This window comes from Chaetodon trifascialis, chromosome 17, assembly GCF_039877785.1.
Source record: "Chaetodon trifascialis isolate fChaTrf1 chromosome 17, fChaTrf1.hap1, whole genome shotgun sequence".
Taxonomy (NCBI): Eukaryota; Metazoa; Chordata; class Actinopteri; order Chaetodontiformes; family Chaetodontidae; genus Chaetodon; species Chaetodon trifascialis.
In genome coordinates, this window is record NC_092072.1 from 14,173,995 (window position 1) to 14,188,463 (window position 14,469).

General features: G+C 43.7%; 2 protein-coding genes across 3 annotated transcripts in view; both read left to right on the plus strand.

Annotated features, from left to right (window-relative positions):
• ppp1r9a (protein phosphatase 1, regulatory subunit 9A) overlaps window positions 1–9,964 on the plus strand; it is a 43,979-nt gene extending 34,015 nt beyond the window's left edge. The window contains exons 10-20 of one of the 2 annotated variants that reach the window (XM_070985092.1): window positions 299–395; window positions 1,254–1,389; window positions 2,938–3,026; window positions 3,957–4,119; window positions 4,273–4,324; window positions 4,449–4,496; window positions 4,638–4,686; window positions 6,258–6,377; window positions 6,751–6,774; window positions 7,026–7,208; window positions 7,283–9,964. In XM_070985092.1, the coding sequence (XP_070841193.1) occupies window positions 299–395; window positions 1,254–1,389; window positions 2,938–3,026; window positions 3,957–4,119; window positions 4,273–4,324; window positions 4,449–4,496; window positions 4,638–4,686; window positions 6,258–6,377; window positions 6,751–6,774; window positions 7,026–7,208; window positions 7,283–7,465 (1,144 nt within the window). In that variant the 3' untranslated portion in view covers window positions 7,466–9,964. The remainder of the gene's footprint in view (window positions 1–298; window positions 396–1,253; window positions 1,390–2,937; window positions 3,027–3,956; window positions 4,120–4,272; window positions 4,325–4,448; window positions 4,497–4,637; window positions 4,687–6,257; window positions 6,378–6,750; window positions 6,775–7,025; window positions 7,209–7,282) is intronic. The other variant, XM_070985093.1, reaches the window with a different exon arrangement.
• A 584-nt stretch (window positions 9,965–10,548) lies between these two features.
• asb4 (ankyrin repeat and SOCS box containing 4) lies at window positions 10,549–14,352 on the plus strand. The gene is made up of 6 exons (XM_070985317.1): window positions 10,549–10,861; window positions 11,355–11,654; window positions 11,735–11,974; window positions 12,090–12,337; window positions 12,431–12,544; window positions 12,956–14,352. Exons 1-6 carry the CDS (start codon window positions 10,549–10,551, stop codon window positions 13,142–13,144), a joined length of 1,404 nt encoding a protein of 467 aa, XP_070841418.1. The 3' UTR covers window positions 13,145–14,352.
• Window positions 14,353–14,469: the final 117 nt, after the last annotated feature.

Below are 14,469 nucleotides of genomic sequence, written 5' to 3' on the forward strand. Positions count from 1 at the left end.
ACAAAGCAGGCACGAGGAAGCGGCTGAATTTAGCATTCTTGGAGATGTAAATTTGGGTGTAGATGTGTGTGTGTGTTCACTATGAGCAGCAGGGTCAGAGTGAACTGAGTCACAGTAAAATCCTGAAACAGCCTCGGCTCCCTTATCACCACAGCCGAGCGACACGCAGGCACTGTCACGCATGGCGAAGCAGACACACACGCGCACACACATACATACTGCAACTGTGTCTTGTTTCCCTGTGTTAACACACACCTACTCAGCACATTACGATCTCCCGTCCCTCTTGTCTCTCCAGAGAGGTGGAGTTCATCCAGAAGGAGGATGCGGAGAGGAAGCGCCTGGAGGAGGCTGAGAAAGCTCACCTGGCTGAGATCCAGGGACTGCAAGTCAGGGTAAACCACATGTTTTGAAGTGCACGGTGCCTGTCTCTCACACTCACCCTTCTCTGCATACCTCTCCGTGTTTTAGCTGTTTCGTCAGTCTGCAAGATTCGGCTCATTGGCCTCTAAAGAAAACAGCAAGCCCTTAAGTGAAAATCAGCTAATGAACGCTGCAGTTGTTCTCTGTGCCGAATGATCAGGATCATTGGGTTTTGCGCATTCTCTCTTCTTTTCATAGCATAGGCTGTTAAGAGAATTTAAATCTAAACCCAGTAATCAACATGGTCCTGAGCATCTGAAATATCTGTCACATAGAGGAAGGTGTCCTCCTCCTTGGGCAGTGACAGGACTTCTCCTCAGAGTTCATGCGCCTGTGGTCAGCTCTGTTGTCAAACCCTGTATTGGTTTTCTGCTTTCCTAGTCTTAACACATGACAGTTGTGTTGTTTTCTGCTCAAGTCTCAGGCCATGCCCCACAGTTGAATGGGCAGTCAACCCGATAGTCCCCTACTATTATTCTGCACAGTGAGCATTCATTCTCCCACTGCACTGCATTGTACTGCAAAGGGTGAATGGTGAAGTGTGGTACAAGTGTGTGGTGGGAAAATAGTAAAATCTGAAATTCAAGACAGGAGCAATGTGCTTTAACTAAGCTGACATACTGGATCAAATGTACTGCAGGTTCAAATACTTCACCTGCGCTTTTCATGTGCAGCTCCTGTAAGAGACGTTAGTGTTTCTTAATGGAATCAAAAGTTGAATGATGTGCTCTTCATCGTGTAGGCCATTTATTTCAGTGCTTTGAAACAGCTGTTTTGACAGGTAAATGCCTCCGGCTGATTAACATTGATCGCTTCCTGTCCCTCCACAGATTGCAGCATTAGAGTCCGAGCTAATGCAGCTGATGAAGCAGAACGGCATCCAGGTCAACAACAACAACAGCAACAGCGCTGAGAGGCTGAGCGCTCAGCAGCACAGCCCCAAAAGGGCGGCGGTGCAAGCCAGAGGTGTGTTTGCGACTGGGCTGCCAAGACATTGTTGTGATATTTACCATTCAAGGGAATACGCTTTAGGAAAATCCACTGTCTTGCCGGGAGTCAGATGAAAAGATCAGTTGACGGGCATCTTAGCTTAGCATAAAGACTGACGGCAGAGGGAAACAGCTAGCCTGGCTCTGCCCAGAGGTAATCAGCCTATCACCTCCTCCAAAGCTCACTAATTAACACATTAAATCTCATTTGTTTAATCTGTACATGAAACAGTTATGGATTTCTAGGTAGATCTATTTTTTGGCTGGGTGCAGTGAGCTGTAGAGGTGCTGTATGCTGACATTTCCCTAACATATTGATGTGACAGGCAGCTGTTCCCCTGTTCCCAGTCTTTGTGCAAAGCTAAGCTAACTGTCTCCTGGTTCTGGCTTCATATTGAACAGACATGAGAGTAGTATTGATTTTTCCATTTAATGCTCTGCAAGACAGTGACAAATAGTGACAAATCATATCATCTGGTGCTCCCCGTGTTTCCCTGGAAGCTATAGCACCTAAAGGGGGTAGAGAGGATGTGACGCCGTTAGCAGGCGACTGAATCAAATGCATCTCTGCCACTCTTGCACCTTTCTCTGAGTTTGAATAGTGTCGGAAACATTTTGGATAATGTAAGTACACAAGTCAACAACATATTCAGCATCGGTCTAGTTGTTTTAGACATTTTGATATGGAAATGTTAGACATTGTACTTTTGTTTGCTGTACACATAAGCCATATGCACGTGCAGACACACACGCATGCACACAGAGTGAGGACTTCTTTCACATGTATCCTCCTCCTCCTCCTCCGCTGTCTTAACCCACAAATGCACTCTCCCGGTGACTGTAGCTGCACTTTGGACCCCGGCAAATGAAAAACAAACACGTAATCCCTTTTGAGCACATCTGTCTGGCTTTGTTCTCCTCGAGTCTTTTTAAGCTCCACTGGCTTTGTTTCAGTGGCTGCATCTGTCTGAACGGAGCGCGCACAGAGAAGTGCCGTATCTGATACTGCGCAGTGCAGACGGCATAACAGAGTGATTGGATCTGCACTGATCCGAGTAACACAGCCCATTATGCAATATTAAAAAAAAACGGGGGCTGAGGGAGACGGCTGGAACAGGATACAAAGGAGAGAGAGAGAGCGTGGGAGGAGAAGACAAAATCTGCTGAAATTATCTTTCAAATTTACACGATTCCAGTTTTTTTCGCCTATGACAGCGTCCCCCTGTGCTCTCAGGGAATAAGCAGAAAAGTGGTTTGCCCGCCTCATTAACAGTGTTACTTTTGGGGGAACACTTGATATTTTAACTGAGTTGATGTGTTTTTAATAGACTTATTTAATTTTGGTATCAACACGAGGGTCAGGCCAGTTTAAGTGCCTCTCAATAAGAGTGAAAGAATAGAAAATGTGTACATAATTGATGGACGAATGCTTTTTATGAACAATTATAGGGTGAATTTTTTGCCATGTCAAGCTAAATCACAGTTGTTTTTAATCTCTTTTCTGCATGTGTGTGTGTGACTTCAGACTTGAGGGAAGACTCTCCACTTTCACCCAGCAAAAAGAAGAGCTACAGGGGAGTCGCCCGAGACAGCATCAGCTCCACCGAGGGAGAGGTTTGTATTACTTTGATCATTTATTTTACAAAAATAATCCTCAATGGAATCTGTATATATTACACTTTCCAAGTGCCCATAAGTGTTTGTAGCACGAGTCAAGGACTATCAGAAATTTGAAGATCTCATGATGACGTTTTTAGAGTTTTGGGCTAAAAGACATGGTGTAATTTTGGTGATTTTTTTTTTTTTTTTTTTTTTTTTTTTTTTGGTAGAAGAAAACATGCCTTTCAATCCCACCAGCAGGGTGTGTTGTGGGGTTTTAAGTGTTACCAACATCTGTTAAAATATCAGCCAGATGTGATATGAACAGATGTGATTTTTAATAAAACAAGCTCAGTCATTCTCATTAAACTACTCTCACGTTTAATATGTCTTTAATTTCACTACAGGGTGTTTGATTAGTGTGTGTGTGTGTGTGTGTGTGTGTGTGTGTGTGTGTATGTGTGTGTGTCTGTCAGCCTGTTTGTGTGTCTTTAACCCCTGTCCATTCCACTTTATCCCTTTAATGGATTAATTGCTGCGTGTTGCTCTGCGGCACTAATTGAGTCTGTCACAACTTATTGTCTCTCCCAGTGTGATAATAACAGCCACAGTCTTCTTCTGGATGAAAGGCTCTCGTCTGGCTAATGCTGTCACTTAACTCAGCTAGAGCAGGAATGAGTTCAGATCGGATAAACAAGTCGGGAAAGTGGATCGGAATTGGCAGGAACACAGACGTTGTGAGGTTTCCCGGGGAAAAGAGGGCGAGGAATTAGAAATGGGGAAAGTATGTCGAGTGACTTCTTTCCCATTAGTCTGCGGCGCTGGCTGCTCACTTTGTTTTCCGTTGGCTGCGCTTCATCCTGCCTTTCCTAACATTCCTCCTTCTTCTCCCTTCTCCTCCATTTGCTTCACCTCTGCTTTTTGTCTCTCTACATGTGTCTTCAGGTCTTGGAGGGGCACGGCAGTCCGGCACACAGTCGCTCTGGTTCCATTCGTAGTGTGGCCTCCTGTGATGGAGGAGCCGCGGTCCTCAGGGCCCCTGGCAGTGCAGAAAGCTCCCCCAGACGAACGCTGCACCCACCGTCCACTGCAGGAGCCCTCCAGGACGGTTAGTAGCCCTGCACCGTCACTAAATCCTGCACTGCATTTCCAGATTTCTCTCTTTATCATATTTCTGTTTTTGCTATGCAAGCTCATCTATTGAAGTAAAAGTAACGTCAGTGAGGAGTGTTTGTGATCACAGGTTCTCGCTCTCCTGCAGGGTCGAGCCCCTCTCACAGTCTGGAGGAACACAGACTAGGTCTGGACCCTGGGTAAGTCGTAGAATTACGTCTTTTCATTTTGAGTTGTGCACATACCAACTATAAAATATCAACAGTTTCACGTGTTTTAGTCAACCAAACTACATTTTCTCACTCTTCTTTTTGTTCGATCCAGGTCCTCGCTCAGGAAAACTACAGATCCCAGAGCCTCACCTGGAAACAGGTAACTAATCATTGTTACGGTCTTATTTTACCTCCGCTTTTCCTCAATGAGTCCAGCTTCAGAAACTGTTTATGAAGTTGTGGTTGCCACTGACCTCTATTTAATTCCTTCTCCATCCCTCCATCCCTGCCTCTGTCTCAGCTCCACAGAGCCGTCAGCAGAAGACAGTCCAGAGAAACTCAAGGCCAAGGTACATGAGGTTTGGTGACTGCACATGGAGTAAATAATGATTCACTGACAGATCCTTTACAGTGAGGACATTAAAGGACACCTTAGTTTGCCCTCTATAATGTTATATATGAGCCCAGGCTTTTTGCCAGACCTCTATACTTCCATGCAGTTATTTTGATGGCAGGTTTTCTCATGGTGTGATGTTTTATTTCTGTTGAACAGACGTCCCTTACATGGCCCCACTTCTTCTCCTATTCATATTACTTGGTATTGTATTCTTTTGTGTTTTGTTCATCTATACCTCAGTCCACTGAAATGAAAATGAGTGGGTACTTTAAGAGGCGAACAGGTTTGGTAACAAAGGGAATCATTGTTCTGCAATCGTAGAAATGCATAATTGCATTATAAATTTGCAAGAAAATGAATGAGTAGGCCTACATAACCCCAAATATCTCTCATAATCTTAACAACATCTTCAACAAAACTGTAAAAAATGTCCAGTTTAGCAGTTGTCTGACTTGTTTTCAAGTGTTAAATTTCAAATATGAGGGAGCTTCTGCTCCCAAGTGTCATAACACATCTTGAATCCGTTAAACGCCGTACTGATACCATAAGATTAAAGCTGTTAACACGGACATTTGTTGCGGTGTAGGAACTTGCATGAGAACTGTTTCTAATCCTGTGTGAGATCAGATGTGGTTACCACACGACTGAAAAGGGGATTATTTTTGATTCTGCACCAATCCAGTTTTCTCTCTCTAAGGACGTGCTCCCAGTTTAAGATGAGCACACACCAGAAGATAAACCGCTGCAGTGTGTATGCATGTTAATAGTTATGCAGAGCTTTTAAGTAAGGATTCAGCCCAGAAAGCTGAAAGTCTGAACCTCTAATATTAGTCTTCCTTTTACTTGTGACAGCACTGAGATTCAAAGAACTCCTTCCAGCTACAGTGTACTGCTGTATGTAAGACAAAGCTCTACAGTTTTAACTCAATATCTTATATAAATTTAATCTTTGACACTCAATAAGTCTCTTTTACTCAGAGCACCAGAGGAAATACTGAGAACAGGAGGAATAACATGTGCTCTATAAAAGCTGTGCTCTATTTATTAGTTAAAACCTGATGTTTTGACCTTCGTCTGATATTTACCTGCAGCAGTTTGTCTCTGGATGTTTGAGCACAGATCCTGGACCTTAATACACTCTCACACACTCACAAGGACACACACAAAGAGAGAGAAAGAGAGGTTGGCTAGCATCCAGCTACATCATTTCTAACCACTAATCACATTGGCAGTTTGTGCTATAATGGAACATCTTAAAAAACGAGTGATGTGCACAACGCTGCCTTCGTCCAGTCGTTCAAACATCTTAAATATGTTTGTCTAATGTACATTTTATTGACTGTCAGATATTAGGAAGCACGTCAATCATGCTCCGAGGGAAAGTCTTCATTCCCGTGGTTCATTCTCTCCTCGTTGTGTTTAAGAAACTGAAATAGAGAAGCGCTCCATCTAATCAACTAAATTCTGCCCCGGAGCCTGTTGGCTCTCAGCACAAGTCTTACGAGCGCGTTGTTGATTTCTCAGGGGCCCGCTTTGAATGATGATCTGAGCGCCAGCAGCAGCAGCTCAGTGGAGATCAGCGGCCTGCTGACTGAAGCCAAGATGTCGGGACGCTCGCACACCCTGGTGCTCTCCTCAGATGAGGTGCGGTTGCAAACCTGAAATATTTTCCTTTTTTAAATGATTCAAATACATGAGATTCACATATGAACTAACAGACACCAGCTTTGTAAAAAATGGAGGTGTCTGTCACGTCGTTTGTCTTACAATTAAATGCAAACAACCGAAACACAGAAATCCCACAATGCACCTCTGTGTCAGTGCCCCCATTTATCACCTCTGTAGATACCTCTGCAGCTTCTCCCTCTGGCACAAAACAACAAGCTAAAAATCAAAGCGCCGGATTAGGCTCATTGTATTCAAATGCTGGTCTAAGCTGCTGTTGTGGAAGCCATATTGTTTCCTCTCTGTTAACAAGCCAGTTGTCTTCTTTTGTCTTCAATGCTGCTGTGTTCAGAGTCTGGATATGATAGATGATGAGGTGAGACTGAGGCTGCAAGCCTCCAGAGGCATGTGTTTTACTGCATGCTTGTGTGTTGAGCATCAGCCATTTGTGTGTGTCTCATTCCCGCACGTCATTCGTGGTGAATTCTTCTCCGCACGCCCCACAGAGTAATAAGTGTTGCTACAGAATACAGTCTCCAGTTACGGTTCAGTGCACGGTTAAAAAGCTGTTAGAGAAAAGTTTTGTATCTCATCTGCCTCTCTCTTTCTGTTCCTGTACGTATCCAGATTCTAGATGAAGGACAGTATTCAAAGCAGTATCAGTGGCAGAACCGCAGCATCACAGAGTGGACCTCCCAGCAAGTTGCCCGCTGGCTCATGGGCCTCAATTTAGAACACCATATCCCAGAATTCACTGCCCAAAACATCGATGGAGAACGACTGCTGCAGCTGGAGAGCCCTGAGCTCAAGGTAAGCTAAAACATCAGGTTTTTCATACAGATGTTGTGCTCACGTGGGTTTATATCGATATTCGCCTTTTGCAGGCCCTTGGAGTTACTTCTTCCCAGGACCGTGCCCTGATCAAGAAAAAGATCAAAGACCTCAAAGTTCTGATGGAGAAGGCCAGGAGGAACCGAGAGAAAGTGGAGAAACAGCGCGAGAAGCTGCGGAAGAGAGAGCTGGAGCAGCAGCAGAAAGAGGCGCGCAAAGAGAGCGCGGCGGAGTGACGCGAACGGCTGGACCACCTCCCACTTTACTGTAGCACCACACCAAGTAGCATCACGAGGAACAGACCGTCAGCAGGCCCCACAAACGAACCCCGGGGGACGCCTGCTCAGCAGTTCAATCGTTCTGAGCGGTGGAGCTACGCAGCCAACTGTTCGAGATTGTTGAGTGACTATCTCACCAAGCAAATGAAACCAAAATGAGCAGTTGGATAATAGGATGCTGCCCCAGTCATTCGCCTCATTTTACACACCTGCCCTGTGTTTTTAGCCATTTAAGAATTTACTCACTTCTATTTATTTTGCTGTTTATTGCTGTAAATCTGGTTTATTTATTCATATCCAGAGCAAGTGTGAAACGTGCACCTCAGCCTCGTCCCATATCATCTTCAGAGCCGTCTGCGTCACCCGTCACAGCTCCCGTAGACATGACGGCCGCGTGCGTGTACAGTGATGAATACAGACACAAACATGTCTGACGTGCCATTTTGATAGACTCGTGTAAATCCTGTCCAGATACATAGATCAGCAGGATCGCTCTATTCCTTTGATGAAGCACATGCAGGTCGGGCCTGCGTGGTGGAATATATGAAGCAGTGTTCATCTCCCACCACTGGATGTCCCCATGCTGCTTACTCTCACTACTGAAGAAGGCAACACTGGAACTGAAGCGGGAACCAAGTTTCACTGGGAGAAACAAACGCTCTCAGTACAAGAACACTGGAAGTGCGAACACTGTAAATTTAACCTCTGTTCCCTACAGTATCCATGTACCACACTGAAGCAGGTCACGGTAGGAAGGACGAGGACGTACTGTACTCACTGGACTGGTTCTAATGGAGACTTCAGGTACATTATAATCAAGAAATTTGTAACTTACCAAACCCGTACCACAAAAACAACAACAAAGAGAAACTTCTTGCTTATATGCATAATGTTGCTTTGACTCCGCTTGTAACCTGCTTTTGACCTCTTTTTATATTCTCTCTCAATAACAAAGTAATACCCCGCCGCTGCCTTTAGAAATTCTAGAGTAGTAGAATTTTTCTGAACTCTACCCGCTTCTGTGTGAGTGTCGAAACACATGCAGTAGACTTAACATTTCCCATTGTTTTGTTTTTTTTCTTTCATGAAGCTCTCCACGCAAATGACTTTGGAATAATATTTAGGAATGCTGCCATATAGAAGGACAGATGCCGTGAGTCCAGAAATTGTCCGACCTGATACGACTGATGTTACACTGATAATTGCACCTGATAGATGCAGTATAGTTTTAATTTTCTTATGAAACCATTTCAGTAAGACTTAAAACATTTTGATTTACTCGTTAGATTAAAAAAATCTATACCTTTGAAATTATTTTGACATATGTATTTTATGCAAATCGTTTCTTTTAGGATGGTGAAGCTCGCCGAGAGACGTGTTCCCTGTGTTACTTCTTTATCATTCCCGAGAATCATTCCGTAGGTTTACATTAACTATAGAGGCGCCAGTGTCACCGTGACGAAAGTGAAGGCAGCTTTGGTTATGATTCGCTTTTGTCTTAAGGGCCCTGCCTGGTGCACTGTTAAGGTTAAGAACAAGAAGAAGAAGAAGTAGAAGAGTAGGAGTTACAGATACCTCCAAGCAATGCCACAGTAATACAGGTATCACTGATCTGTTAATGTTATTATTTATTTATTTCTGTATTTAATGAAGCTACTGACTACTGTTTATGGTAACTTATACAAATGAGAGTATTATTAACACCTAATGATGATTTATCCAGAATTGTATGATTACTTCCTATTGCCAAAACATAATTAAAACTGTTCATTAAAAGTGATTTAGATTCATATGGTTGTCAAGTGAAGGATTTGAAGCAAACACAGTAATACTCCCCCATCGTGCTTGTGGTTTTCCTCTAATACAACCATAGTGCTGCTCAAGTGCTCCTCCAATAAACTGCTCATGATGTGTTCTTATGAAAGATTTTGTAACACTTGAACCTTTCTGTGAATACCCCCCCCCCGCCCTCCCCCGTCAAGTCAGTCAGCTGACTGCACTCTTTTGACTCTTTTGTATGTATAGTAAAACACTGAGAGCAATACGCTGTAAGAATCCTAAAGAAGCCTTGTTTTCTATCGTGTCAGTGTGTGTGCACAGTTTGTCTGAGGGTTGTGGAGGCCAAAAGGTCAAACCTGAGGCCAAAATGTGTTGCCGAATCTTTTTCTATGTGCTTGACTGAGCTTGAAACCAGCGTATGGATGAGACCCTTTTGCTCCTGGCAGGCGAAAAAACGTTTGAGTCGCGTCTGGAAGGGTTTGTCTCTGGTGTTACGTAAAGAGCAGAGGATAATCACCCACAAACTGCTAGTCATGCTTTCACTCTTTTAAAAAGCTGTGCTTATTCTCCTCCTCCTCCTGCTCCCTTTTTTGTCATGACCTTGCTCTCTTTTTCGCATTCTGAAAAGTATGAAAGGGCAGCTACCTGTCACGCTGAATAAAATGTGCAGTCACTGTCCATAGTTTGCTTTTGTTTCTTCTTTTTTCACCACTTCTGCATACGTTTCAGTGGTTCATTGGTAGCCAGAGACAGAAACCTGCCTCCCATGCAGTCAGAAAGTGTATAAAATTCATGTTCGGACTGTTTATGATTGTTCTTTTTTCACTCCTGTCTGCCTACAGTTTCTAGTTAGTTAGTACTATCTAAAGTCAAATAAATGTGCATTCAATTCAGTCGTATTTAGATTTAAGAACAGAAGAGAAGAGAATCAGCAGCTTTCTCTCAGAAACCTTTACCGCCCCCATGCCATGTTCGCATGGCCTGTTATTTTTACCATGTGACCATCCGCTGCATGATGCCCTTCTCCGAGAGGACATCTGAGCAGACTGGCTGGCCTGGAGTCAGCCGCAGTCAGCTTTAGCTCTCCAGTCCTCTTCTCTCTCCTTTCTATTTATACTCGGCCTAATTTCACTCCAGGGCTATTTTTTTCCCTGCACGACTCCCTCCTGTCACTTGTTGCCCCTCTTCATGGACTTCATTTCCGTCCTCCTTCCTCCTCCCATTCATGATGGCCGGGCTTATGGAGGCCTTCCAGCATGGGTATGGTTAACACCTTCATTATCGCCATTTGTACGTTTATTTACAGTCTCCTCCATGCTGTGTGGAGGACGTTAGTGTCCTCTCCGGCTGGTTTGGCAGTGCCATACAGGCAGCAAGGTCTTTCTTTTGGGGAGTTCATGGAGGAGCTTAGCCCCAAACAACTGGCTGTCAAACAGCTGAAGCAACAGTTCCTGCAGGCCCTGCGGGCCAACAATGCTCAGGAGGTCCTGCAGATTCTACACTCCAGGAAACTAGACATTGACACTGTGCTGGAGGTGGAGGACCCCAGCATGGTACTGGCCTCATACAAACAAGGTGAGGAGGAAGAGACTGATCCACATTTCACCTGCGGCAACAAACAGAATGGTGCTTGTACTGTATGTTTGTCATACTATATCAAGCATTTAGACACAGAAAGATGAGTTATCACGTGACTCCAGCAAGAGTGTGAGAGCATTTATACATAGGATGATAGAAAAATAGAATGTAAACACCTCCTGAATTTCCCAGCTAAGGGATTAGTTCTGTAGTTTATACACTAGGTGGTGCTAAATCCCCATGGATCCAAAAGTTGGATACAATAAAAAACACTGGACACCAGGTGAATAACCTGTATAACATACATGGCTACTGGTGAACAAGCACACTGCAACATAAGAACAAAGCCATTATGAGATATTTCCAGTCAGTGTTATTTTTCCTACCACCGAAAGATGCACTTTATGGTTTTTTCTATGGATCAGCATTGACTAAATATCTAGTAAACCAGCGAGTCTTCAAACTCCTTTGATTGTCTTATTGACTGCAGGTTATTGGCTCCCGGGCTACAAACTGGAGCATTCCTGGGCGATGGGCATTCATGTATGTGTGCTCTACAATGCTCTGGAAACGGCATTGGTGCTCCTTCAGGAGGGTGCAGCTGTCAACCGGATGCCCAACGGGAAGACGCCGCTACACGTCGCGTGCGAGGTTGCCAACAGTGATTTTGTTGCCTTGCTTTTGGCTCACGGGGCAAAGGTCAACAGCCTGTCACTGAGCGGACACACGCCACTGCACCACTGCAGCACCCCAGAGTCTGTAGACTGTGCCAAGCAGCTCATCCTCAAAGGTCAGGAGGGAAAGTGCAAATGCATGCAGTGTACAAACACCCAAAACAACAAAATAACCATTGCTTTGTTCCTCATGAAGGTGCAAAAGTCAATATGCCCAGCCACAGTGATGAGGACACACCTTTGCACACAGCAGCCAAATTCGGTGTCCCAGAGCTGTTGGCTCTGTATTTGACCCACGGAGCATCTGTGGACGCTGTCAACTCTCTCCAGGAGACGCCCCTGATGACTGCAACCTTCTGGGCTTTTGACACAAAAAAGCAAATCTACAGCCAAGACCATCATTTAGTCTGTCGCCTCCTGCTGGACCACCAAGCAGGTGAGGATTTGGACCAGTGCCTGGAGATGACTTTTATTTTTTTACTCATACTGTCAGTGTTTTGAACCATGGAGGCTTTGAGATTTCTTTTCCACAACATTTCTTTCTGTTCCAGATCCGAACCTCCAGGAGGAGGACTATAAAACTGCTCTTCACAAGGCGGCGTGGAACTGCGATCACGTCCTGATGCAGATGCTGCTGGAGGCCGGAGCAGATGCACGAGCCATGGACATCAACGGCTGTGCCCCCATTCAGTACCTCCTCAAAGTGACTGATGTCAGGGCCATGGCCATACCTGAGCTCTGCTATCAGCTGCTGCTCAACTATAACGCAGCACGGATATACCCGCCACAGTTCCACAAGGTACAGATATGTGAACTTAATTCATTAACTACAGCGATGGCAAAAGGTCCTTGAGGGATTCTTTAATGTCATAATGTGTGTTGTTTTGTGCAGGTGTTGCAGTCCTGCCACGACTACCCCAGAGCAGTAGAAATCATGGTCAACTCCTATGAACGCTTGAAGCCCACAAAGAAGTGGAGAGCTGCCATTCCTGACGACTGCTACACGGTAATAAAATGATCAAGTGTACATGGGTGGTATGAAGTGTGCTTTCAGTACCTCGGAATTAGATTTTTTCTGATAAACTGAAGGATTAAACTAACCAACAGGATATAAAGTAGTTAAAATGAGCACAGCCTTAAACATCTGCACCAGTAAAATGCAACATACATGTTAAAGCAGCAGTAGTATTACTTCAAAAACATTGCATATAATAGTAAAACACTTTTACTGCACAATGAGTACTTTAACTTTTATATTTTGAGTACATTTTGCTGACACTTGCACACTTTTACTTAAATAAGGGTTTGAATTTGAACATTTATTTGTTTTATCACAGCATGTTTTTGCTACTTTTACACAATGACACAAACTATCCTCACATCACACCACTGCTGCCATTTTTCTCTGTTTCCTCAGCGCCATAAAGACTTCTACGACTCTCTGTTTGCTGTCTGCACTAACACGCCTCGCAGCCTGCTTCACCTGACCAGATGTGCCATCAGATCCAGCCTAGGTGGGTTCTGTCAGAGAGGTGTAGCACAGCTGCCTCTGCCGCCCCCCATGAAGAAATATGTATTACTGGAACCTGAGGGGATACTGTACTGATGAAGAGACCTTTGTGCTTCAAATGTGACCGACGTATGGGACGATACTGATGATTTTAATAGAAACATTCAGTACTTGTCTGCAGACTGTGCAACTGGTGCAAACCTTTTTTTTTTTTTTTTTTTTTTTTTTTTTACATTTTTGCCATGCATACCATTCCCACAGGCGTTTGTCTGGAACATAAGAAATCCCTCCCTGCAGTGGAACCCCAATGACATGATTACCTTAAAACTGATGATGATGATTTGTGATTTATGAAGGTGGTTTGAAGCGGGACATCACAAAGGACACTGTCCAACTGTTACAAAGTAAGAATCAATTGACTCTTCAATCATAAATATGCAGAGGTTTGAGAGACAGGTGAGAAAATAACAATTTACTGATGATATACTGTCTCCTGGGCCACATGGAACCACCATCCCATCCCCACAACCTCTCCTTCTGTAATCCTTGCATTATTTATATCTTTCACCTTCAGCAGAGGCCCTATTTGTCTCTCTGAAAGTGACATGAGTGTCAGTAAGTGTCATTGCTCTTTTTTGCGGTTGTTTTGTTTGCAGTCATTTGTCTCTCAAGGACAGTGCTGCCTCATACTTAAGAGGAGCCAAATCTACCTGGCAACCTGCCTTAATGCTCCCTCTCAGGCTCTCCTGATACTCCTGCTATCTGCTGAACAAACACTTGATAAAGCCCTCCACAACAAGTGCTCATGTTTCCAGTGGATTGCACATGTGGTCATGTACATGGACCATTTTTTGCTAGCCAGAAATACACACTAGACAACCAGTGGTGGAGGACGTATTTATATACTAATACTGCATTACAAAAATACTCTGTAAATATATTATACAGAGTATATACTGTATATACAATTATATATTATAGCATTAGTATTATTCATGTATTAATGCAAAGGACTTTATGGTTGTAGTCGGTTGAGGTGGAGCTCATGTAGGACTATTTTGTATAAGACGGCAACTAATGATTATTTTCATCATGGATTCATCTGCTGAGTGTTTTCTCCATTAATCGATTGTTTGGTTTGTACAAGTTCTAAAACATTTACACAGAGCCCAAAATGACACCTTCATATAGCTTGTTATTATCAATGATAATATTAAAATATTCAAAAGAAAAGCAGCAAATCCTCACATGTGAGAGTGGAACCGTGAAGGTTTTTTTTTTGCATTAAAATGACTTGAAATATTTGCCAATTTATTTTCTGTCCACGGACCGATTGATTGATTGACTAATTGCTTTGGTTCTACTGGTTTGATATGTTGGGTGGCTTAATTTCTAACATTAGATTATATTTTAGAAACTCT